The sequence below is a fragment of the Suncus etruscus genome, chromosome 18 (assembly GCF_024139225.1).
Source record: "Suncus etruscus isolate mSunEtr1 chromosome 18, mSunEtr1.pri.cur, whole genome shotgun sequence".
In the NCBI taxonomy this organism is placed as follows: Eukaryota; Metazoa; Chordata; class Mammalia; order Eulipotyphla; family Soricidae; genus Suncus; species Suncus etruscus.
The window spans coordinates 11148217-11176046 of NC_064865.1; the positions used below are offsets into that span (position 1 = coordinate 11148217).

Genomic DNA, 27830 nt, shown 5'->3' on the forward strand with positions numbered 1-27830 from the left:
ATTCCAAATATGTAAGTATTTTATAACCAATGATGAATTCATAATTTGGCAAAAAAATTCACTGATATTTAATATAGCTTAGGATTTGTAACTGTTTGCACTGCATTAGTGTGACCTTAGAACAATAAGTAAGGAAATGTTCCTTAACAGTATAAAACCCTTTAAATAACTTAGTTGAGTACCTTTAGGCAGACATGCTGTTTTAAAAGTCTTGAGGATTTGGGGTATTTACATGTAAATAGAAATAGTACTTAGAAATGAGTTCTAATTATTCAATAAAGTAGTACAGCAGGAACTCCACTTAGAAACCCATTGTAAGATACTTTTGTTGCTGTATATGCCCGAACATGTTGGCATTAGTCAGGTTTTTTTGGTGGCAAGTGATGGGAAACCCAATTCAAACCAAAAATAAGAGCAATTATTGCCTCATATAATTCAGGAAAGTTGTGGCACAGCTGCATCCAGGTGTTCTGATGAAGTCATTAGGACTTTGTTGCTCTCAATCTCTTGTTTCAACATTTTTTTAAGTTGCCCTCTTTTTTAATCCAGGATTTTTTCATAGAGGTTAAGGAGGGTCTCTATGTTTCCAATTCAAAAAGTACTTCTTTTTTAGTGTTTCTTTAAGCTTCAAATTCCAAACTATCCCCACATCCCCACTTTACATGACTACTTATGTTTTTTCTTTAGTTTTTACCACTAGTTAAAACAGTTTATTAATTATAGTTTTGTTCCTATCTACCCAGTAAAATGTGAATATTATCAAGATAGGAACTTTACTTGTTATTTTCTTCTTCCTGTTGTCTCTAGATTAGTCAAAAATTGTCTAACTGGGCATATAGTGGACTTCAAAAAGTGTATTTTGTATAGATAATTGAGCAAAACATTTGAACAAAACCTTACAAATATTCCTTTTTTGGCCCCTAGAACTATCACTGAACTTGCTACTATGAACAGGGCAGTGCTACTTTTATTTATGGCTAGCACAGAGGACTGGGTTTGGCCTATTACTCAGAACTCTATGGACTGAGAATACCAATTAAGAATGCTTCATCTAGTTAGGACTGAGAATGATAAGAGAAAACAATGTTTTCTGCTTTGGGGGATTTGGGTCTTTTGGACCACCCTTGACTGTTCTCAGTAGCCCAACCTGAAAGTGATAAAATTTTAACAGTTGTCATGACTGTCTTAACATGCAAGACAAATGCCTTAACCACTGTTTTCTCTGACCCACTTCTCTACTTTTAGATGAGTTGACAATCTGACATTTTTACTACTGTTGCTAATTTGGAATTGCTGATTTGTAAGATTTTACTGGTAAGCTTTCACTAGTTGAAGCACATTTAGTTGGTATTTTTTTAACTTCACTAAGAAAAACCAAGTCATAATTGATAGAAACAAAATTAATAGAAAACCTATAATTAAAAATACATCTCTGCACATATTGACATTGTATATTTTCTATATGTCATGATACCCAGGAAAGATTATTGGAAGAGTGATATAAACAACAGGCTAATTTTTAGTTAAGGGATTCTGTACCACACAAATATTGATTCAAATTGGTTACAGTTTAGTGTAAATATGTACAATTAGAGCAATATTGAGCAAAGAATCAATATTGAATGTTAGAATTCAGCCAAAGAGAATGTCTTTAGTGATAAATGATGAGATTAATTTTTTTGAATGAAAGCAATAGATGCCTATCACTTTCTTCTTACCCCTAAGACCACTGGAGACATTAGAACTTAGTCCTAGAAGAAAAAACAACAAACTCACCCAGGGTTCAGGGGAGAGCTGGTTCAGTCCATTTATAATAGTCATTTCAGAGTTAGGGTCAGATTCTAAAAAAACTGCGGTCTGAACTTCTTATGTGATTCTTACTAGAAAAAGAAAAAAAATAAAGACTTTACCTTCGTTTGCCTTAGTAAATTTTCATTCTCAGGGACTGTGCCAAGGTTTTTCTAGAAATGATCAATTGATATTTTATGCTCCATTTTGTGGAACTGAAGGGAAGAGAGCTTTAGATATCTTTGAACTAATGATAAAAGCTATATCTGCATAAAAAGCATGAAATAAATGTTATAGCACTGCTATACAATTCATATTGGAGAATATTTAGATCATGTGAAAGAAAATTGGAAAGGATTTCATAAAATAACAGGTAAATGGGGCTGAAGAGATAATATGGGGAGAGAACTTGCTGTAGCTAATGATCCCTGAGTGCAGAGCCAGAAGTAAGTCTTGAGCACATTTGGGTATGAACCCAAACCAAAACCAATAACAAGCAAACAAAAAAAAAACAAAACAAAGCAAAGTAAAACAAAAATAACAATCCCCCTCCAAAAACCTTTAATACTCAACCAACTCTGAAAACAAAGGAGAGAAAATAAAATTATTAAGTGTCCAAGCTTGGTTTTTGAAGGAAGGCTGTTTGGATTCCAGTACCATCTCTGCTGCTAATAAGTTGGTGAACCTTGAATAAGTCAAACCTTTAGTATTCCAGTTTCCACATCATAAATAGATTCTAAGACATCCCCCAAGGTGTTACGCATTTCAATTAAATTAAATGTCTTAAACATATAGAAAAAGTGATAGATATTGAACAACTACTCAATGAAAGTTGATTATTGTCATTGCTTTTATCACAGAAGTACACATTTAATTTGACTAAGCTATCTCAGCATTGTTTTTAGATGCAAGAGGTGATGTTTATTGCTTTATACTAACCAATCAGTCAGAAAGCTTGCCGTTATTCATGCTAACCCCAACTCTCTTGTTTTCTACACTGTGGCCAGTAACAAGCTTTAAGTTTAATTCTTCAATAACTCGTGAGCCCATTTATTCTTCTCCAATTCTGTTACATTAGTTCATGATGCATTAACTTGTGCCTAAACTATTGTCTAAGCATTCTGTTTATCATATACTTCCACTTTTGTTCTTCTCTAATCCAGTCTTTACTCTGGAGCCAAGGTAATCTTCAAAATACAGCTCTGTTCATTTGATGTCACTGTTCAAACTCTTTAATGGCTTCCTATGGTTCCTAGGATAGTGTCCAAAATTTCTAACAGGATTATAATGCCCTTTCTGATGTGGTTCCTGACTATACATCTGGCATTACTTTCCAAATGTATTTCATCTCCTGATACCATAGTGTACCAACTTCCTGCCTGTGCCAACTTCCAGTCTCTGTAATTTTTAGTGGTTAATGTAGTCTAGTTGTTAATTTTTAATATTTTTAGTACTAAGGGAACTTAGCATTTTGAAATCAATAGAATGTTACATAGGTAGGATATTGTGATTTTCCACTCATGTTTATCATTAAAGTTATTCTGTTACAGATTTCAGTTTGGTCATGAAGGAAAATATAATTTAATTGGTCATTGTATTCAGTTTTAGTTAAACTTGAATATTATTTAGACCCTGGTACTTTGTAATCTGTCTAGCTGCTTCACTTTATTTTTCTTTCACATCACAACAGGAAAGACTGTGTTATTATTTTTATTTTAGTGATAAAACTGGGTCCCAATAGAGTGTTAAATAATATTCATCCATCCTCCTGTTCAAGATGCAAACTGCCTTTTTCCTAGGATATACATAGATTTTTGGTGTTTATATGACAGAAAGACAAACAGAAAGTGCTCCATCCAAGTCTGTAACAATATTTTCAATTTTAGTTTTCATGCTATTTGCAAACTTTGAGTGAGATTTTGTTTTTCTGGTTCCCGTTGTAATCATTTTAAAAATACAAAAATATGGGCCCGGAGAGATAGCACAGCAGTGTTTGCCTTGCAAGCAGCCGATCCAGGACCAAAGGTGGTTGGTTCGATTCCCGGTGTCCCATATGGTCCCCCATACCTGCCAGGATCTATTTCTGAGCAGATCCAGGAATAACCCCTGAGCAATGCCGGGTGTGGCCCAAAAACAAAACAAAACAAAACAAAAAAATATATCTGTTTCTGGGACTAGAGTGATGCGTCTGACTCAGATTTGATCTCTGACATCCCATAAGGCAGGGGTCTTCAAACTTTTTAAAGTGGAGGCCGGATTAGATAGCTGGAGGGCCGGACTATATGAGCTACTAATTCCTACTCACACTGCACATATCTTATATAAATAAAATGAAAACCATTTATAAATAAACAGATCACGCAGCAGTATTTCAATGGGAACTGTGGGCCTGCTTTTGGCTAATGAGATGGTCAATGTCCGGTTCCATATTTGTCACTGCCAGCCATAACAAGTGACGCAAGTGGGCATTAGTTAATCTTGATCTGATTGGAGATTTCAGATGTTTCATTCTTGAAAAAGTCTGTTCACAGGCATAAGTGCTACCAAAGACGGTTACCATTTTGAGCGCATGGTTCCTGATATTTGGATATGTCTCAGAGGGAGAGATGCATAGAAATTCAAAAGTTTCTTGACTTAAATGCATCTTTCAGAGAGTCAGAATTCTGCAGTTCAGCCAGTTCCATTTGGTAAATTGTAAGGACATTTTCAATCTCAACAGAAAATGGGTTATGAAAAAGCTGTATGTCCTGTTCATGGAGATGAAGCTCTTTGAATCTAAATTGAAACCCCTTTTGCAACAATTCTAGTGAAGCCAGGCATGTTTCCTTTGGGAATACAACCAATGGTTTGTCCACCGACAGGTTTTGAGTTGTTGGGAGATGACTGAAGTTTTCCTCCTGTACTTGTTTGATGATAAGGCCTAATTTTACTTCAAATGCTTTCACATGTGATGCCATATCACAGATGAGCTTCCCCTTGCCTTGAAGTTGCAGATTGAAACTATTGAGTAGCTCTGTTATATCTGTCAGAAAGGCAAGGTGCCATTTCCATTCTGCATCATTGAGCTCTGGTACTTCTTGGTTTTTTGAAAGTAGAAAAGCAGTAATCTGTGGAAGTAAGTCATAGAAACGTCTCAAAACTCTCCCTCTACTCAGCCAATGGACTTCTGTGTGGTACAGAACATCTTCATGGGCAACATTTACCCAGATAGAAATTTCTGAAATTGTCTGTGGTTTAGTGCATGAGTTCTAATGTAATTAACACAAGATACCACAATTTTCATAACAGAGTCCCACTTCAGTGATTTACAACACAGCACTTGTTGGTGGATGAGGCAGTGTATGGCAATTGGATGAGGATGGTTATGTTTGTCCATCTCTTATGTAATGTGAGCAATTACTCCTCTTTTAGACCCCACCATGCTAGGAGCACCATCAGTTGTTACACTGACTAGTTTAACCCAGTCCAGCTCCAAACCATTCACAGTTTGGCAAACCTTTTCAAATATATCCACTCCTGTGGTTGTACCTTTGTTATTTACAGTGCAGCAAGCTCTTCTGTGACTTCAAAATACTCATTTGTCCCACGCATATAAATGAGAAGTTGGGCAGAATCATGAACATCATTGCTTTCATCGAGTGCCAAGGAAAAATAGCAAAGTTTCTTTGCAGAGTTTTGCAAATGGTGCAGCAAATTTTCTCCCATTTCTTCAATCCTTCGTGTCATTGTAACTCCTGAAAGGCTCACTGTACTAAATAAATCGGCCTTCTCGGGACACATCTCTTTGGCAACAGAAATAAGGCATTCTTTAACAAATTCTCCCTCCACAAATGGTTTGCCATTGTGCGCTATTAGCTTGGCAACTTGAAAACTTGCCCGCAGTGAGGAAGTATTTAACTGCTTCTGCTTCACAAAAGTATTTTGCTAAGTCGTCAGTGTATGTTTCAGTTGTAATATTTTATCTTTTCTCACTTCTCCAACCAATCATATTTATCTTTATGTTGAGTTTGATAATGGCATCGCAAATTGTATTCTTTGAACATAACAACTATATTCTGGAATATCAGACACACGGCTTTTTCTTTGTACCACATAAAAAAGTAACCGTATGTCCATTGTTCTTTGAATATCCTACACTCGCCGTCAATTTTTCTTTTTCTTGACATCATTGTTTCCTAGGGATTCCAAACTGATATTAGTAAAATACAAATATGTGTGTATATATACACACAGTGTATGAACCCCCATTAGTCCCTGATGTGAACACTTACCCCTTATAAGCTTTTCTAAGCAGACCAGCTCAGTCCCTGATAGTTCATTTATATCTCCCTATATAATGCCAAATTGATATGTTCGGAATCAGCATGTAAACTCTGAAAAGGAATTGCAAAATGCATATAAAATTTTCAATGCAACCCCTTTAAAATGCTTCAGCATTGAACCCCTAATTTTCCACATGGGCAATTCAGCACCGACCCCTTAACCTCCCAACCACTGCCCACCCCTAAATTTGATTTCAGCACTGAGCGCCTCACCACCCCCAAAGGGGAATTTTCATATGAGTCACCCACAACCCAATCAGGCAGAACACCCATCTGGCAAAAATTTATTTCTATGGCACTTTGGACTGACCTTCGGCAGTGGAGGGAGTGGAGGACAGGCAGGCACAGCACACAGACACCACATTGCCTGGGGGTGGAGCAGGCACCTTTTTACATCATATAGTCACCCACATGTGGTACTCCTCGCCATGCGTTGTTTGGCGCCCTCCAGTGACGTCATCAGCAATGTGTGCGCCAAGTGCCAGGGCAAGGGCACATCAGTGTCCCTCTCAACACCGCCCTCATGCCCACCCTCCCAGCACACAACATGCCATGGGCAGAGGCGGTTGATGTCATCCCTGAGAAACTGTGACACTGAGTGTATATGGGGCAGGTATCTTGGCAACCAAACAGTGCTCATTGCTGGCAGGCCGGATCAGACTCCTCTGCGGGCCACATGTGGCCCACAGGCCATAGTTCGAAGACCCCTGCCATAAGGTCACTCGAGCACTACCACAAAAAATTCCTGAGTAAAGAGCCAGGAGAACCCATGTGCATCACAGGGTGTGACCCCTCCCAACAACAACAATAACAACAACAAAACAACATAATTGTTTTTCTAGCTTACTTTTCTTTTGACAGCATATTTTAATTTTATTTATATATCTATTTTGCCACATCCAGCAATGCTCAGATATTACTCCAGGTTCTGCACTCAGGAATAAATCCTGGCAGTGTTCAGTCACCATATGGTATATCAGGAATCAAACCCAGGTTGGTTGATTTCAAGGCAAGTGCCTTGCATGTTTTTTCTCTGATTAAAAATCTGTAGATATTTTTATTTATGGCTTTTGCTTTTGGGTTCGTTTATATAACTCTTCTTTATATAAATAATATATATATATATATATATATATATAAATAACTTTTCTTTCCATAAAAGAAACTATATAAAAGCTACCTATTTGTTTTTGCTTTTTTACTTTATGTCTTTTTTTCACTTTAGTGTCTTCAAACTGCCTCATGGGTCAAATCTGATCCATTGCCGTGTGTGTCTGTGTGTGTCTGTGTGTGTGTGTGTGTGTGTTGTGTGAGTGATCAGAATGTCATTGAAGCAGAGCTATGCCCATTTGTTGTGAAAATGTCTGTACCCTTTCATGCTGCAGTGGCAAGATGGAGTAGTTGCATCAAAAGTTGCCTGGCTGGCAAACCTACGGCTATTTACCATTTGGCTCTTTACAGAAAATGTTTGCCAACCTGGGATGTGGCTCAAATGTGTTAGATTCAGTAGAGCTCCTCCTTTGCATGTGTGAAATCCTGGGCTCATTCTAAGAATTGCAAAGAACAGAAAAACTTAGTGAACCATGACTTTATACATTTATCTTAATATAGATGTATGTGTAAGTCAGCCATATAGTTTTTTATATTATCAATCAATTTTTTTCTACATTATCAATCATGTAATTGTGGTACAAAAAATGGTTTCTGAATATATCCCAATTTCTGAAACCCTTGAAGTTCACCTTATTTTGAAGAGGGATTAAGTTAAAGATATTAAAATGGGGGTGCAGGAAAGATTGCACAGCAGTAGGGTGTTTGCCTTGCACGCCCCAATTCAGGATTGACAGTGGTTCAAATTCTGGCATTCCATTTGGTCCCCCGAGCCTGCCAGGAGCAATTTCTGAGTGCAGAACCAGGAGTAACCCTTGGATGTGACCCCAAGACAAAATAATATTGAAATGGGGGAGACTATTCTGGCCTATTAGATGAGTCCACTGTAATCTCATTGATTTTTTTATAGGCACCAAATTAACTCAGATTGGAGAGTGTGATACTGGTGGAAGGGGAACAGAAAGGCGATGAGATTTGAGGAAGGAGGAGGGAACACAAACACGCCAGGGAATGCAGTCACCAGAGCCTGAGAAAGGCAAGGAGATGAATTCTGTGCTCCAGTCTTCAGAAGGAGCAGTTCTACTCCACACTCTCATCTTAGCTCAGTGAAATGTTTTCATATTTTAACCCTCAGAATTGTCATAATATACTACAGTTATATTATGATATTTAAGACATGAAGTTTATTATAATTTTCTAAAGTGCTTTTAGGAAACCAAATAGAAACATTTTCCTGACAATTAGCAAGATTTTTCTATGATATTCTAAATTCTTATTTGATACAGGCACATAGTTATGCCTTTTATAAAAAATAAGATTTTTAGAAAAACTTAAAATCTGTGAAAAGGCATAGCAGTATAATTGCTGCAAAAACACTTAATGTAAGTTTGTGAGGAGTGGCCTAATATTTATTCTGTTTGTCTAATAAGGGAGAGATTCTTTATGGCCTTTATGAGTTTCTTCCTACAAATTACTTACTATTAATCAAATAAATACAAATTATAAACAATATTTATATAATTTAACTATCAACAGACCAGGAAGAAAAAGGTGTAGAAAATTTGAGGAACTCAGCTAGCATGTTCTGATAGTGGTTGCACATTATTATTATCTTATTGCCAGTGGAAGCAAAATATTAGGACAAAACTAAACATAAAGAAATAAGGAATACATGTGTAAATTATTTAAAATTTAATATCCTGACAGCATCATGATGTTAAAGTATGACACTTGATATATGTTCTAAATAGGTTAAGAGAATTTACAGTAATGGTATATAAGAATGGTTCAAGTTTTGTATGTACATGAAAAATCAACATGTGAACATTAAATTGGAATAAAACATAACAGTCTATTTAATTAATATTATGATTCTTTTATGTTTTTCCTTTGTTCTGGTGCCTGGAATCTAATCCAGCTCTTCACATGTGAAAGAGAACTAAGTGTTCTATCACTGAGTTATATCCCTGGCTCGTGTTCCTTTTGTTTCTCTATATTTTAATTTTGAGCTCTATATGAAAATAGGTATTTTAAATATTATTGGTTTTCTTAAACATTATTCTGTTAAAGGAAGTATTCTTCATGTCAATTCCCAACCCAATTTGAATCATAGTGATGATCATCAAAACATTTATATATTTGATCAGAATTTATATTAGAATATATATGCATAAAATGAGTATGATCGGTATGTGTATATTTGTAGATATACATATGTTGGCAACATATGGCATGTGTATACATATATACGTATATATATATATATATCTATCTGACAATGACACCATAAATTTTGTACCTGTAATTAACGGCTTCCCACTAAAATCTTTAAAACTTAAGAATGACACTTCTTGAATTGTCCTAAAATCCTCATAGACAGAAGGAATACTGTTGTAGATACTTTCACTTATTTCATAACATATTATTTCTTAAGTATTTGGAGTTTTATCTTTGGATTTTTATTAGTCACAATTATATTTATAGTGGCCATGTTAAACTCAAATTAAATATCTCTCCCAACGAACCATTTAGTGAAAACTGTCTTTCCTCATCTCCCATTTTTTGTGGTTACAAAGGTTAGCTATTCTTTCTTTCATGTCTTTGGAAAAGATTATCAATCACGGTATAAATTATTGCACTGTCCAAATAATTTTAAGCTGTGGGTCATATAATGCAAGTTGGGGAAGAGGAGTCACAAATGTTTTTAAAATACTATTTTTCTTATCAAATTTATTGATTTAAATTATTTTTCATTTATACTTTAGGTCATTTCAAGATTTTTGGGGGCAAAAATGATCACAAGTACAAATAGCTTAAAGAGCCCTGGCCTAAAAGTCTGTGCCAACAGAATAATAGATTTAGCATTCAGAACTATTCTGTGCCTCAGTATTTCATCACAGTTGAAATGTTTGTTGATAAGTCGTGGGTAGAGCCAGATGATCTGCATATTTAGAGATTGCTTTGGAGCCTTCTCCCTCCTGCAGGCATAATTTCAGTCAAGACCACCAGAGATTAACCAGTTATCATGCAGAAGGTCCACAGTGCTCCGACAGTACAAAACTCAGGCAGCATTCTTCTGCCAGGTTTTGTCTTCATCCAGGGCAGATAGTACAGCAAGTGTTCTCTAGGGCAAAGGAAAAGAGTATGTAAAAAATGCCCCCCTCCATGTCATCACTTTGCTCAGAGATAGAGTTTGATATTAATGCTAATGTTGCTGTTTTCCCTTTGGAAGAATAGTACATTGGGTTGTCTCCAGCTCACAAATGATTTGGTTTCAAAGAGTTTCTTTGTAATTTGATTATCTGGAACTTGGAATGCATTTATTTTTCCTCCAAGAAAGGTTAATAAACCTTGTGGTTAGGGACCCAGGTGAGCCCTCAAAGAAGTTGCTTTCACCCGAGTCTTCTTTGGTATAATCCTAGTAAGAGAATATCTGCTCACATGGAGTACATGATTGCGTGTAAGCAAAGCTGGTACATTTTCAACATGGGCTGCTGTGACACGGCTCTCTTCATTTTGGCTTTACTAACTCAGTTCATTTTATGCTGTATAATTAAAAAAGACCATTTTCTTTGTCCCTCTGCCCTAGGGTGTGATTTCTGTTACACAAAGACTGGCTTACATTTTGGCAAGGAAGAGCGAAGAGCATGCAGCAATATTCAGCCTTTCTTGTACTGTTATAACCTACTTTGATTTGGACATAGAGACAGAACCAGAACCAGTACTTGTAAAGTAAGGGGCAAATGAGAGACAAGAGAAAATCAGTGTTTTCAGTTCTTTTCTACCTGTCTAAGTTTGTATCTTTTTGACTCTGCTTTTTACATTGTACAGGCAAAGAAAGAGCCTGGGAAGAAGTCTTAACTATTTCTCTCTCTTCTGATGTAGAAGTTGACTAAAATTTCCATCCTACTTCCATCCATAATGAGGCAACATATTTTATCAATCATTTTTCTCTTTTTTCAGTTTTATTATAAGTACTCCTGGGCTTAAGATAGTGCTGATCTCATGGCAACAGGATAAATTTTGATGTCATCTCTAATATCCCTTTGTAGTTTTCAAATCTAAGAAAATTTTTATATATAATATATATATATATATATCTTTATTTAAGCAACATGTTTACATGCATGTTCATAGTTGGGTTTCAATCATATACAGAATTACCCTCCCTCCCTTCACCAGAGCAACATTCCCACCACCAATGCCCCCCTTCTCTCCTGCCTTGCCTATAGCGTGATAGGCATTTTACCTCTCTCATTCTTTAACATTGTCATGCAAGTTGTTAGTGTAGTTATTTCCCTGACAGCATTCACTACTCTTTGTGGTGAGCTTCAAATTGTGAGCTGTCCTTCTGGCCCTCCAGTCCTTAACTCTATTGTCTCTGGGCCTTATTACAGTAATATCTTTCATTTTTCTTAAAACCCATAGCTGAATGATACAATTCTGTGTCTATCTCTCTCCCTATTTCACTCAGCATAATAAATTCCATGTACATCCATGTATAAAATAATTTCATTATTTCATATTTCCTGACAGCTACATAATATTCATTGTGTATATGTACCACAGTTTCTTTATAGAAGTCCATCCTAAAAGGGTCCTCGACACCTATTGAGACTCTTATCAGCTTCCTACCACTTCTGTGTACCTATATCTTGAGCTTGTCACATATATTAGAACATTTATGTTGTACTATATGACATTGTAAATATGAGGATATTTGCCTTGAGTGGTTTGGCTGGTCCATGAAGATCACCAATTGTTACCACTATGGCAAGAATTCTTAGAAACAATCACCTCCTTTGCATGATTTAGTTATTGAAGATCTGTTTTCCTGTAGAACTTTGTTTTTCTCTGTCTTAATATTCATCACAGTGCATTTATAATTTTTGCCAATTTTCTGTACTGGTCAACAACCGTGGAAAATAGGATCTATATTTTACTTATGCCCCCAACTCATTGCCTGATAAATGTATATGTGCACAAAATAAAAGACTATTTTTGTGTAGCTCTTGATAATGGTGAAGCTGCTTGCAGAAATAAAGAGAAATAATTTATTTATGTTTGAGGAAAATATTTCTATTTTTTGGTATAAAGGAATTAATTTGTGAGCTCCCTTACATTTATACAATGATGTAAATTTTATTTTAATGGAATAATTTTAACTTCCTTCCCCTTTTCTAAATGATTTAGAAAAACACTGGCAATTACTCACTTGGAATAAAGATTGAAGTTGCACAAAATCAACAGTGATTTTAAAATGCATTTACCCACAAAGACTATTTTCCTCCTCTCCCTGCCCATTTGGTTAGATGTTCTCTGGGAATGTGTAATTATGGATGAATGGCACTGAAATGCTTGAACAATAATTTGTAGGAAATACAATTATGAGTAGAAGTCATTAGTGGGAGTAAATGAGTAGTTTGTTGGTTGACAGGTCAATGTTGAAAGCCCCGAGTGGTTAAACATTGTATTAAATTACAAGTTAAGAACTAACCTTTTGTCATTTAAACATATTAACAAATTATTGAGCTTTTTAAACAGAATTTTTATGTTTTTTGATTTGTAGTTAAATAAGGAAGGGAACTACTTCATCTGGGTTTCTTCGAAGTTCTGTGAAGTGAGATGGTTAATGTTTGAAATGTGTTTAATGCTTTCTTTATCTAAAAAGTTAAACAGTTCACCTAGTGTATCTCATAAATAACATTTAAGAGGTAAGATATATGGTTCTGAATATCAAAGCTAATTGAATACAATTAATTTACAATTATTTTCAAAGGTTAGAGATCTGCTCTGTGTTATGTTTTAGAAAACACACTTTCAAACCAGTTTTTTTTTTTGACTTCTTGTCCTTGGAACAGCTTTTTTAATCTATACAGTTTATAATAAAAGAAAGAAAAATATAGCAAAGCCAAATAGTTTAACTTTATAATGGAAATTCTTAGCAATGATTGATTTACTCCAAATTTTTAATAAATATTTAGTTTTTTTATATGCTGGATATTGATTTATCTGATGGAGCATTGCCAGTGAATGTCCAAACACAGTATTTAAAATAAGCTATGCAAATTTAGGAGTTGAATGGTAAACATGAGCCCAGGACTATGGTAGGAATTGTGACATATAGAAAAAAATATTAGGCCATAACCCGATATTCAAGTTACTAACTGTTGAAGCGAGGAGATAACAAACTGTTAATTATAGAATAATTTAGTGCTGAAATATATATATTTTAAGTCTCCTCAGGCTTCTTTGAGTCTATCCAGCCTGTGGATATTTCATAAGTACAAATTGCATTTCTTTCATCTCCTTCTGTCCCCTCAACTCTTAGAAAAATTGCAGACCTTTTCAATATTCCTCACTGCTTCTTATAGGAGTTCTCATGACAGGTTTCAAGTAAATTCATCATAGAAGCTTTTTGCCACAATCATAGTATGGCATAGTTTATGGACTTTTCCTACTATTTTGACTTTCTAGATTATTCCTCTATATTCAGGAGCTGGATCTTGCTGCTAAAACTTGAGTGCCTGGGTACATAGGACTTAGGTTGTCAAATCCCTTTTATTGGAAGTGTGCTGTGTTTTCTGAAGTATAATTATCATCCCCAGGTGCCACCAAATACCTTGACATTGAAACTTTGGAACTTGTTTCTTTATGTCTCTTTTATGAATTTTAAATTATGTACTAATTGTTATTGAGAACCTACGATATGGTTATGCTAATAGGGGTTGCTACTAAAAGAAAATAATCAAAACTTTGCCATTCTCATAAAAAACTTATGAGAATGACTCTGAAGAGATATACAGCAGGTAGAATTCATGCTTTGTTCGTGGCTGACTTAGATTTGATCCCTGGTACTACGTATTGTCCAAAGAGCTGGTCAGGACTGAAACAGAGCAAGCCCTAAGTTGAGTTAGGTATGGCACAAAAAATCTAAACCAAAAAAAAAAAAAAAAAAAAAAAGGAAAGAGAAGAAAAGAAAAAGCAAAGGAAAACAAAACAAACAAAAAACATACCAAAATCCAGAATGGGATGTCTAGAGATGAGATCATGCATTACATCTATGAGACCCTGAGTTGCATTTCCAGCATCATAAAGAACAAAAGAAAAATCTCAAAATTGAAATGGACTTTCAATTTCAGAGGCCTGGATGATGTGAAAATTCCTTCCAAAGAGCATGCATATTGCCAATTTCTAACTAAAATAAAAGGGAGCCTTGTAGTAAAGAATAAACCAAGATGCAGCCTGTAGCAAAGACTCCAGCCTCTGACAGATAGAACTGGTCTATGAAGATTACTCTATAATGAAAGACCTCCATGATTCAGTTTCCTCTCCCCTCAATATCATACCAAAAACCACATTCCTGCTTATTTCTCTCCATATAGCTACTTGCATTATTGTAATCCTCACAACGGTGCATGTTCATCAGACACTCCTAAAATATGTATAATTTTCACTGAACAATTCCTAAATATGTACAGACTGTTAATGTTACACTAACTAACTTTTTTTTTTTTTTTTGGTTTTTTGGGTCACACCCGGCGGTGCTCAGGGGTTACTCCTGGCTGTCTGCTCAGAAATCGCTCCTGGCAGGCACGGGGGACCATATGGGACACCGGGATTCGAACCAACCACCTTTGGTCCTGGATCGGCTGCTTGCAAGGCAAACACCGCTGTGCTATCTCTCCGGGTACACTAACTAACTTAATGTATGAAGTTAGATTTTCTTATTTTCCTTTTGGTGGAGAGAATCTGGACCACACTTAGTGCTTAAGTGCTACTCCTGGGTCTGTGATCACTCCCAACAATGCTTAATGGAACATCCATAGTTTCAGAGATCAAACTAGGGTTTCCACATGCAAGCCAAGCAATTTATGTCCTATATTGTAGCCATACATACAGAGCCTACACCCTGATTTAGTCAAAACAGAGATTTTTCCTTACTCTGCAAGAAAAAGAAAACTTTTACCTTCACCTATCCCCTTTTATATCTTTATTTAAGCACCATGATTACAAGCATGATTGTAGTTGGGTTTCAGTCATAAAAAGAACACCCTTCACCAATGCAACATTCCTACCACCAATTACCCCCCTCCCTCCTTCTCAGCCCTTGCCTGTATTCAAGACAGTCATAATAGTTGTTAATGTACTTATTTCCCTAACTGCACTCACCACTCTTTGTAGTGAGCTTCATATTGTGAGCTGATCTTTTTGGCCCTCATCTCTATTGTCTCTGGGCATTATTACAATAATGTTCTTAACTTTTTTAAGACCCATAGATGAGTGAGACTATTCTGTGTCTATCTCTCCCTGTGATTTTTTTCACTCAGCATAATAGATTCCATGTACATCCATGTATAGGAAACATTCATGACTTCATCTCTCCTGATGGTTGCATAATATTCCATTGTGTGTATGTACCATCATTTCTTTAGCCATTTACCTGTTGAATGGCATCTTGGTTGTTGTAAATAGCACTGCAATGAATATATGTGTGAGGAAGGTTTTTTTTTTTTTAATTCTATTTTTGTATTCCTAGGGTATGTCCCTAGAAGTGGTATAGCTGGAATCATATGGGAGCTCAATTTCCAGTTTTTTGAAGAATCTCCATATTGTTTTCCATAAAGGCTAGACTAGATGGCATTCCGATCAGCAGTGAATAAGAGTTCTTTTCTCTCTACATCCCCGCCAGCACTGACTTTACTTGTTCTTTGTGATGTGTGCCAGTCTCTGTGGTGTGAGATGTTTTGATTAGTGATGTGAAACGTCTTTTCTTTTAATTTTTTTTTTTTTTTTGGTTTTGGGCCACACCCGGCGGTACTCAGGCACGAGGGACCATATGGGATGCTGGGATTTGAACCAACCACCTTAGGTCCTGGTTCAGCTGCTTGCAAGGCAAATGCCACTGTGCTATCTCTCCGGCCCCATAAAACATGTTTTCATGTGTCTTTTGGCCATTTTTAATTCTTCTTTGAGGAAGTGTCTGTTCATTTTTTCTCCCCATTTTTTAATGGGATTATATATTTTTTATTAAGTTGTCAATATCTTGTATATTTTTGATATTATCCCCTTATGTGATGGGTATTGGGTGAATAGTTTCTTCAATTCTGTGGGTGGCTTTTGTATCCTAGACACTATTTCTTTTGAGGTGCAGAAATTTCTGAGCTTAATATAGTCCCATCTGTTTATCTCTGCTTCCACTTATTTGGAGAGTGCTTGCTTCATGAAGATGCCTTTAGTCTCAATGTCATGGAGTGTTTTACCTATGTGTTGTTCTGTATACCTTATGGTTTTAGACCTGATATCAAGGCCTTTAATCCATTTGGATTTGACCTTTGTGCATGTTCACCTACCCCTTATGGGATATAAAAGACCCACCTAGGCTTGATTAACATTATAGGTACGGGGCCCGGAGAGATAGCACAGCGGCATTTGCCTTGCAAGCAGCCGATCCAGGACCAAAGGTGGTTGGTTCGAATCCTGGTGTCCCATATGGTCCCCCGTGCCTGCCAGGATCTATTTCTGAGCAGACAGCCAGGAGTAACCCCTGAGCACCGCCGGGTGTGGCCCAAAAAACCAAACCAAAACAAAACAAAACAAAAAAAAAACCCAAAACATTATAGGTACTTTTGTCTGTTAACTATGTCTGCCATTCCTCCCACGTAGATTCAGTCTATACAATAAAGATTGCACAGGGAAGGCAGTTGGTGCTCAGTCCAAGAAGCCGGAAGTCCCCTGACCCTATGCATTTCTCTGTATGACTGTCTTGTTTTCTTAAGTCTTGTCACACCCCTGGTATATACCCATTCACTTGCGATGGAACACAGCAAGTGGAGCCTTTATGCTATATTATCTTTCCAGCCTCTCTGTCCTTTTTATGAGGCCATCTCTGCAGCTTAGACTGGTAAGCATTGCTTTCCAACTTACAATTGTTTTATTGTCAATGTAACCTTTGTCTGTTCAACTGTTCCTATGATTTTGAAGGACAGTGCTGATGTTAAACAAAAACAAAACTGAGCATAGATCCTTCATTTATATTTAATGGAGAAATAGAGAATTTTCAGAGTGGAGGACAACTTGTAGTGGGTTAAATTTCAGAGAGAAGAGAGACACATTGATAAGATAAATGATAAGATATAGCTAAACTAGTTACGAGGTCTCTGGGGTCTTCAAAGAAACAAATTCAATGTTATTCTGAAGAATCAGGAAGAGTGACTTAGTCAACTGAGAAACCTCAGGGATGAATCTTTCTGGAGAGTTCCTTCAGCAATTTTCTCAGGCTCCTCATGGGTTAACCAGGGTCAGGACAGAAGTCAGAGTGTCCCCAGGCCTTCTTGTCAACTATTTTCTATCTCGCTTCTCTTATGTGTAATCTTTTAGCCTCCATGCACAGCAACTCAAACAAAAGGCCCACAAGTGAGTGAATGTTTTCAGGCATGCAAAAATCTCAGGTATAAACAATTTTTGCTCAAATCAAAACTCTAGGAGTAAGATCCTCATGGGCTGAACTTTTCCCTTAAACCTATTGGAAGTGGTGAGACTTGAGTGTATTGGCTACTCTTTGTTTTGCAATGCTAAGCATTGAACCCAAAACCTCATACATGCAGAATAACCTATTCTATCACTGACATACCTCCCCAGATCTAGAATTGTTTGAGAAGAATAGGTAGAGGAAAAATACTGTGAACACAGATGGAAGAGACATAATAGGGAGAGGAATAGAGATAGGAATCAGACTATTTTAGTGTGAAGAAGTAAGGAGAATGGACTTTGTGAAAAAAATTTGTAAAGTTTCAGATTCTTGGAGTGTTCTGAAAATCAGAAAGTAATTTGGGACCATGTTATTGAGTATTGTAGGGTTGGACACTGCATGTCATTGAGCAAAAAAAGTAAGTAAGATAATTTAGTAAAGGTCTGAAAGAAAAACAATGCAGATTGGCCAGAAGAATAAAAGTATTTTGCAGAGAACTGAGCTCAGATATTGTAATTATTTAAATATTCTTGAGTTAAGAGATGATGGTAACTTAATCACATGTCTAGGTCCAGCACAGGATTAGAAAGATGAGTTTGGCTCACATGAAAACCTAGACTTGATATATCATCAATATACATAGACATGCCATTTTTGCAATGCAAATTGTGTTTTTCAGTTATAAAATTGCATTGCTTTCTAGATTCATTGTCAACATTTTATTCTTTTTAATTTTTTTTTAAGTTTTTGGCCCTCACCCAGAAATGCTCAGGAGTTTAGTCATTTAGTCTTGGCTCAGACTAAATAACCATTTGTGTGGGCCTTATATGCAGCATTGAAGACCTGGGTCAGAATGAACCTGGGTCAGATGCACTCATAATAAACACCTTCCCTGCTCTACTCCAGCCCAGCATAAAAAAATATGTGTAAAGGGGTTAAGATAAAAAAAATAACTTCAAGGGCAGGAACAATAGCACAGAGGTAGGGTATTTGGCTTGCAGGTGGCTGACCCAGGACAGAACTGGGTTTGATTCCCCAGTGTCCCATATGGTCCCCTGAGCCAGGAGCAATTTCTGAGCGCATAGCCAGGAGTAATCCCTGAGTGTCACTGGGTGTGGCTTCTCCCCCAAAAAACCCTTCAAATATATCCTGTGTTTAAAAAATAAATTATACATGGACTAGAGTGATAGCACAGTAGGTAAGTGCTTGTTTTGAATGTGACCTATGTTGGTTCGATCCCTTGTTTTCTCTATGGCCCCCCAAGTCCTCCAGAGTGATTCTTGAGAACCAGGAGTAACTCCTGAAAATCTCTGAGCATGGTCACAAAACCCAAAAAAATCCAAAAATAATGAACTATTACTTATAAGAATAATTAAATAAAAAACTCCATTATCTTACTTGAGGTTCTGCGAAAAGCAGACTGCATGTTACATTTATTGCATATTGGTTATTGCAATAAATGATCATAGAATTTAATAGCATTTTATCTTTGAGAAACCTTTTTCTATGCTTGGGAGAGGATACATGCATTTAGAATATTCAAGAAGATATAAAAGAAATTCACATATATATGGATATTGCATATAAATAAACTTTATTGTTTTCAATGGTTAAATGTATGGGTAAAGAATAAAATTAAAATTATTTTCTTTGGGGATGATTTATGTCGTAATTTTCACCTGCCCTATAATTAGACATTTTGAACTCTGAATATTTTTAAGACAAAATTATTGCCCAAGTAAACTTTCGAAATTGTATTGTTAACCCAGAGACCTTTTGAAAGCCTAGAACAACATTATTGGTAGAAGTGCCCTCACACACACAGACAAATAAAGAACAAAGTTTAAAATAATTTGAAAATGATTTATTGTCCGCCACCTCTGCAGTTAGAGATTCAAGTATTATTACTTTGCTTTAGTGCAACAAGGGAGGACAGTAAGTTGCTGTGGGCTGAAGGTAAATTATGATCTATTGGAAGGAAGGAAGGAAATGTGCTGAAAAGTGGAGGGGTTGGGAGTAAATCCCCTTCTGAAACATTATCTGAACCCTTGCTTCTGATAATGCCACAAGTTTAAAATTTTTGTCCTTACTTGGATCTTGGAAAAGGCAGAACAAAATTATGAGGCAGATTAACTTATCAAATCTTTTATAATTAATCATGGTCCATGTGGTGAGAATTAGATGTATGTATAGAGTCTAATATAGACTCAAGTATGTAGAATTCCAAGGTAGTTCTTCATAACTTTTCTTAACAATCCTAATCTTGGTACCCTGGTTTTTAAGATGGGAAGGCATCAATTATTACATCAGTATTTAGGATGACCATTCAGTTACAATTTTTTGATTTAAACATCATAGTTACAAGGTTGTTCATAATAAAGGTTTATTTTTCACAGATAAAGTTGTTCATGATTGAGGTACAGTCATATAATGTTCAACAACCTTCACCAGTGCACATTTTCCACCTCTGTAACATTTTTTTTTTTTGCTTTGTGGGCCACACCCAGCAGTGCTCAGGAGTTACTTTTGGCTCTGTGCTCAGAAATCGCTCCTGGCGGACTCAGGGGACCATATGAAATGCCTGGGATTGAACCTAGGCTCACCTGAGTTGACAGCGTGCAAAGCAAACACTCTACCACTGTGCTATCACTCTAGCTCAACAATTTTAATTTTTGCTTAAAATATACTATTCATAAAGTGAATCACAGTCTTCAAATTAGAAATCTAAATTTCTATATTGGCAGTCTAAAGATCATTTGGTTTTTATTTAGATTGAGAGAGATAATGAAGTTACATTCTCTAAACACTTCATAATATAGAGAAGGGAAAGACTGAAATGTATTGAGAGTCTATTAAACCAGACTGTTTAATAGGCATATTCTCCTTTGCATATTTCTTAAATATTTCTCCTTTGCAATATTTCTAAAACCATATGTGAAAGATCTTGCTACTTATTGTGAAATTGGAAAAACTGAAGCTTACGCTTTTATATTTTGTATCAAGGAACATGGGAAAATATATTAAGATGGTGATTCAATTTGTGTATTATTTTACATCTTATCCACAAATTAATGTGTTTGTTGTTATTTTGGGGCCATACCTGGAAATGTTCAGGGATTATTCCTAAATCTGTTTTCAGGAATTACTCCTAGCAGGTTCAGGGGGCTATAAGGGATTTTAGGAATCATAACAAGGCCGGCTGCATGCAAGGCATTCAGCCTACCTGCTATGCAATCACTTAGATTCCCTCTGATCCCTATTTCATTTAAAAATTTTAACTAACCTGTTTATTATAATAAAAATAATAATGATGACGATAATAATTATTATTACTGTTATAGTTTGTTCTTTTGATACATCTGGTTGTGCTCAGGGATTATTCCTGAATCTATATTCAGTAATAATTTCCATCCTTGATCCAGGGATGTTGTCTATAGGACAGGCACTTCAACCCCTATACTATCCTTTTGATCTTTATTACTATTATTTTTTCAGAGAAGGGAATTGAATCCAGGGCCTTTCACATGTGAAACTCCATGCATGCATTTTTACCATTGAGCTACATCTTATACTTTAACCTGAATTATTTTTATTGTCACATTATAACAGTTCAGAAAACTAATATCCAATTAATAAGAACTTCAGTGCTTTTTGAGTCTGAAATTTGCTTTCCTGGGCTCTTCTTATAGAGAATTCTTTGTCTAAATAGCAGTAGTGTCAACTATTAAAATATATAAAGGCAAGTTTTTCTTGGATTGTTTTAGGGCTGCTCCCAGAAAAAATTGTCACCCACCTTCGAACAGCTGCTTATGCTCATGACACCATATTGGCCCTGGAAGATGCTGTGGACTGGAACAGGGGTGATGAAGCTGTCATTATCAGTGGAGTGGGTGTGGAAGGTACCAAACCAATGGAAGAAGTTGTCATTGTGGAAACTGTGCATGGTTCAGACCTGCATCTGAGGGCTCCCTTGAGGTAATGAGTTACTGTGTGGTTCCTTAGATATAAGATGAGTGTGCACATGTCTGCATGTGTTTGTATGTACATGTATGTATTTTTAGGCCCTGTCCTGTAGGACTGTTTCCTGACCTTGTGTTTAGGAGTCATTGGCAGTGCCAGGATGAAATGCAAGACAAGAAGAGCCTTTAAAGATAATATTTCATTGTGCATTGGTATCTGGACATTTTGTCATCCAGTGATTGTGTTTCTGTATTTAATAATACTAAAAGTTTAAACAATATAATTGCAATGTATAAAATTTGAAAGAATTTAGCTTCTTAAATAAGATGCTATGAAGCAGTATGCCTCATCTGCTTTTGTTGTAGGTGGTCACCCATAACAGTCAGACAAGTTTCTAATTTTTACATCTCAACTCCATATTCTTGCCTCTGATTTAAATTACTAAAGAAATATAATGCACAGGGTTAGAGTGATAATACAGAGGGTAGGGTATTTTCTTTGCATGTGGCTGACCCAGGTTCAATTCCCAGCACTTTATGCGACTCTCTGACCCCACCAGGAGTGATTCCTGAGTATGGAATCCAGAGTAATCATTGAGTACTACTGGGTGTAGCCCAGGCATACATTAAAAGAAATAAATTTACCACCCAGATAGTTTTTATTTGGTGGCTTGCGATTCCAAATAATATTCCAAGTGATCCTTCCTATGGGACTTTTTTACTTTCATTTTTCAGATATTCTCACAATTTCTTGGAGCAGTGGGTGGCTGGAGAGCATCACATTTTAAAGGTGACAGTCGCCCTACTCAGTAGAAGTATCACCATAAGAGGCAATATCACTAATGAAAGGACCAAGTTCCTTGATGCATGTCAAGAGATCAGTGCTCTGGAAGGTAAAACAACAGTTTCTTGAAAAATATGATGGTAAAAAATATTCATTTAAGTGACAGGTAGCATTATTTACTTTTTTTTTCAGATTAAAAGAAACTCTTACCCTCTTCATAATTATAGTATTCTGTTGTCTTCAGAATGCTCAAGATAAATGGTCATTTCTCTTCAGCCTTCAACAACTTGGTGAAAGAGATAAATATTACTGTTCAGTAATTAAATCTGTAGAGTTGAATTACAGTTTTATGTTAGAAACTATAAGTAGGGCCAAAGCGATGGCGCAAGGTGTAAGGTGTCTGCCTCACGCACACTAGCCTAGGACAGACCCATGTTTGATCAGGTCCCCCAAGCCAGGGGCAGTTTTTGAGATCATAGCCAGGAGTCATCCAAAAACAAAAACAACAACAACAAAAATAAATCATAACTAAAATTCTATCCCTGCTCTCTTCTAAGATGTTCAGGAAATAGAGGCATTGATGTAGTATTTTGTGACTATGAATAAAATAATGACTTCATTACAATGTAAAATGTGATACTGCAATTAAAAAATAAAAAAGCAAAAAAATTAGGAAAGGTATTTAATGCTAGTGTTATAGACACAGACAATATATTCTCACAACTAGGATCTTATGGTTCCCACCTCTTCATACACTTTTGGAATTTATCTCTTGAGTGAACTACCACATACTTTAGGTAAGTGGTTGAAAAAAATCAATTTATCTTCAAATAGAATAACAGGCACTGAATCACACTGATGTGCCTATTAAACATCTATTTCAGGGATGGTTAGTTTAGTAGGTTATGTTTTGGTTTCCCAGGCTGTAGATTATGAGGCTTTCATATGTTTTGAAGATATCATTTGTCAACTTTGGTCCAGGATGGTGTGGGTGTCAAGAATAACTTCCAGGCATGAACTCTGGATGGATGATGAGGCCTATTCATTGAGATGGGAAGTACAACAAGTTTTGGGTGGGAGGGTGGAGATCATAGTTTAATTTTGTCTGTAGGGACCAGAGCAGAAACCAGAACAGCAGAGGTATTCAGTAGTATTGGTTTCTGGGAAGAAATATCAGGATTGGAGTTAAAGATTTGAGTCATGTCTGTCAAAAAATATCTTTGGGTTAATGTTAAAATGTGGTTGCATGAAAGGGACAGTGTTTTGAGAGGAGCACATTTTTTATTTATCTAGTTCAAAAGTATCATTCTACAAAATAGTACCAGCCAACTTGAACATTTCTGTTAAATTGAAACCTCAGTTCTATTCTAATTCATATGCAAGTATTTACAGACTATGTTGTCCTGAACATGGTACTTGATTATGCCATAGATGATGCCATTTAGGACATTATAATTTACCAAAGGAGACATCCTTTGGTAAAGATCTCTGAATTTACTCACAACTCTTAAATACTTAAACAAAAGATTCAAAATTAATGAAAATGTATAGATCATCTTAAAAAATCGTTATTCATTGAACTGATGTGAGGAGTAAAGGAAAAGTTGCTGAATAAGCAATATGAGGTCTAAAAATACTTCACTGAGAGCAGCATGTATCATTAGCATATCTATTCAAAAGTGTGCTAAAGCTAAATGTAAAGCACTTCTATATTTTGCCTGTATTTATTCATCTTCTGGTTATGGGGAGCAATAAATGGATTCTGAAATGTATTGTGGATTATTAACTATAGAGTGAATTATTTTTGGTATTTTGGTCCATCATTGTTTTGATTAACTTTGATGATAAAGTATAAATTTAGGGCATGATTTCTTCTCCATTCTGAGGCTAGTTCATATAATCAATTTCTATGTGTCAGCATAGAAATCATGAGGTCTACTCGTAGTTATATTCATTAAGTATATTAGTTATGTCCATGTGACTTTATGATAGGGAATGTCACTGGGAAGAAAGCTACTGCTTGGGACCATTTCATTATATCTCTTTGCCATATCTGCTGTGGTATTTCGAAGTTCTCAAACCAGAAACACATTAAAGTAAAGGGGAAGCCCCATTGGACAGCTTAGTCCTAAAAAGAACTGTGATTACAGTCAGTGCTTACATCTTTTCCCTACAATTATCAGCCACGAGAAGGTCATTTTACTGCACACTCCCTCCGGGGTATCTTTGGATTGAAATAAGCATATATTTAACTTGGGTTTGTGGGTTACTGTCAGCTGCTTTGTGACAGTAATTAGGGTGATTGATTTGGGGGCTTCTGGAAGTAATAGAGTGAAGGCAACATCATGTCCTACTTATAGGACATTTTAATTAATAATCCAAAGAGGAAAATCAAAGTCAATGGGAAGTAAGATTATTAAAGAAATCAACAAGAATGGTTTGTCCTTCATGTTGTCAGTGCCTTTCAATGAGAAAAATTCTCCCAAAGCATCTTGTGCATGATTTGGGTGTCCCTGACTTCACTCTGTCTTTCAGGTAACTTGCACAACTGCTTATATTTCAAGAGTGAGAAGATACTAGGATCCAGGGATCTGGGAGCAAAAGTCATCATTCAGTCCTTCCCAGAAGAGCCCAGTCATGTCCAGGTGAAGGGTGTTCAGTTCCTGGACTTGGGGCAAGCCTTCCATAAGCATCTGAGCTCCCTGACTTTGGTGGGAGCTCTGAGAGGTAAGTGGGTCCAGGCCCAGTTCTGTTCCATGTTCTATTTCCATGTTTAATTCATTCTAGGCAGCCAGTTCTGATAGAAGGAGGGGAGGAGGCATGCTTTCAAGATTTATGGTCTAGATTTGTGGCTCTCAAGCTTTACTATACCAAATATATCACTTAGGATATTACTCAAATTAGAATTATTGATTCTGCCTTAGTGAATTTTGATCTATTGTGAGATCAGGGACCTGGAATTTTAACAAGTGAGCTTTTAAAATCTGGATAGTCTTAGAAGTTGGATAAATATCATGACTGGCTCAACAACTATAGACTAAATCACACAGATACATTAAAAATCAGTATTTTTTTCTTGTAATTAATTAATTTTGTGATTACAGGAAAAAAAATTTTTGCAAAGAAATCTTCTGGCTGGAAAGACAGGTAGAAAGGGCTAAAACAAACAAACAGATGCTTTGAATGGGACTTGAGGTTGCAGTGTTCATATCTTGACCAGAGTTGAAGATGGGAAGATAAAATGGGGCATCAAATGCAGGTTAAAAACTGTATATTAAATTTAGTACCAGAGACAGAAGAGGCTAATATGACCCAATATACTGACCAATACTTTGAAGCCAAAGTTGGAGGAATATTGAAACATCCATGAGTAAACTACAAATACCAGAAACCTGAGACATACTACAGGTAATAGGGACTTGCCTTGCATGTGCCTCCAAAACTGCACATTTAAGTTTTGGGGGAAAAAATATGATGCTCTGGGAATTAATTCCTGGCAAAGAATACCAGAACCTACTTGATTATTTTATTGGTTCTTGAAGGATACTAAATAAGCAACAAGTAATAGCAGAGTAATCCTTGAAGACCTTAAGAGCAGGGATCCTTGTTATCCAATGAAAGAACTTTTTTTTAGGTCAATTCATCTGCATATCCCAATTCAACAAATATCTTTCATTTATTTATTTTGATATTTATTTTAGGAAATGGTTTCTAGCATAGCTTCTATGCTAGCACATCATCATAATCAGTTTTGCTGTGCCATTTCCCAGATTTTTTGGTCCTATGGTATGTAGAATGCTGCAATATATTTGGCTGAGGACAACTCCAGTATCTGTGAGGGTAGAAGACAATTATGCATAAGCACTTGAACATAACAGGAGTTATCAACTGACCATAACTAAATCCCATCTTTTTCCAAATTTAGTTAATTGATGCCTATTTCAAAATAACAGTACTTTTATCTATTTTTAGATATTACATTTAGTGGGAAAAAGTTTTGGTGCTTAAAAGAGTTTCAGAAACACTTTGTTAATACATTATTCCCTGTTGCTCTCTGTTAAATCACAAATGTGTTGCTTGGGAGGGAGTAACACATTAACCCAGAGGTTAGAAACTTCTGGCATGCTTGCCAAAGAATCTTTTTTTTTTCATGCCCTGAAGTCCCATGTGCCCTGTGTGGCCAATTGCCCCAGTCACTAGAGTAGGGGGTGGTAGAATCTTTGTACCCTACCATTAAAGTTTTTTTTAGTCCCTGAATTCTACCATAATAGGTTCATAAATAGATTATGTCTTGCTGGTTGTTAAGATGGGCAGGCATATTCTGATAGAGAGATGTGATGTTAGGGGTCTGGAGTCAGTGAGAAGAGCTGCAGTCAGTGTTCTCTCTAGATCGGTTAACTTACAGTGATGAATTCTTGGTGTTACAAGAGCTGAATCTAAGAGAAGGTCCAATATATATATGAGGATGGTATACTTGAGAATTTTCTGAATAGTACTAGTCTAAAAGTTCGGTTTTTCCATAAGACAATATTTTTAGCATATCAAACAATTGACCTCCACTTAATATAATTGTTCACTATATGAAAATAATACAAAACCCCATTTTCAAGATTTATAATTGAATCAAAGATAATAACTTCTGTTTTAATGTAATAGACAAAAGATACACAAATGAATAATTGTTTTATTTTCATTTTTTATTTTCTACACAGTACACAATTTATTTATTTATTTTTGGGGTCACACCTGGTAGCACTCAGGGGCTATTACTGGCTCTATGCCAGTAAATCTATGCCAGAAATAGCCCCCCAGCAGGCTCGGGGGACCATATGGGATGCCAGGATTCGAACCATCCTTCTGCATGTAAGACAAATGCCTTACCTCCATGCTATCAATATGGCCCCACAGTACACAATTCTTGACTTATACAATTGATATTCTGAAATATATACTGTTCCAGATTACAAAAAATATGGGGGGTGGGACATAAAGCCATATTTATGCATTAGGTGAAATAATATATCTAAATGTTAAGTATTAACAGTTTAGCAGAGTTGAGGGTTCTTCCTGTTCTGCTTCAGAAACCCACTATATGCAAATGTGAGAGTTGATATTCTCAGGTCAACCTCAGCTTTGCTTAAAATTTTAAGAATTTCTGATTACCTTCTACCAAAGATATTATGTTTAGGAAGTTAAAATATTTTGCAGTTCAAGAAATAATGACTACATGTTATTATGCAGGATAAATTATTTTGAAGATCAGTATTATCCAAAGCAGTACTCTTCATATAACCATACAGTTACTTCAGACACTCTCTGTCAAATTGAAATGGGAAATGATACTAAGGATTATAGACAATTGGGGCTATAATGAGAATATAGTAGGTAAAGCACTT

The 27830-nt window shown here is 36.1% G+C and overlaps 1 protein-coding gene across 1 annotated transcript in view; it reads left to right on the forward strand.

Moving 5' to 3' along the window:
• PKHD1 (PKHD1 ciliary IPT domain containing fibrocystin/polyductin) overlaps positions 1–27830 on the forward strand; it is a 507893-nt gene that overhangs the window by 182823 nt on the left and 297240 nt on the right. Inside the window, exons 37-39 of the mRNA XM_049765224.1 lie at positions 21456–21666; positions 22386–22543; positions 24970–25161. Coding sequence (XP_049621181.1) covers positions 21456–21666; positions 22386–22543; positions 24970–25161 — 561 coding nt within the window. The remainder of the gene's footprint in view (positions 1–21455; positions 21667–22385; positions 22544–24969; positions 25162–27830) is intronic.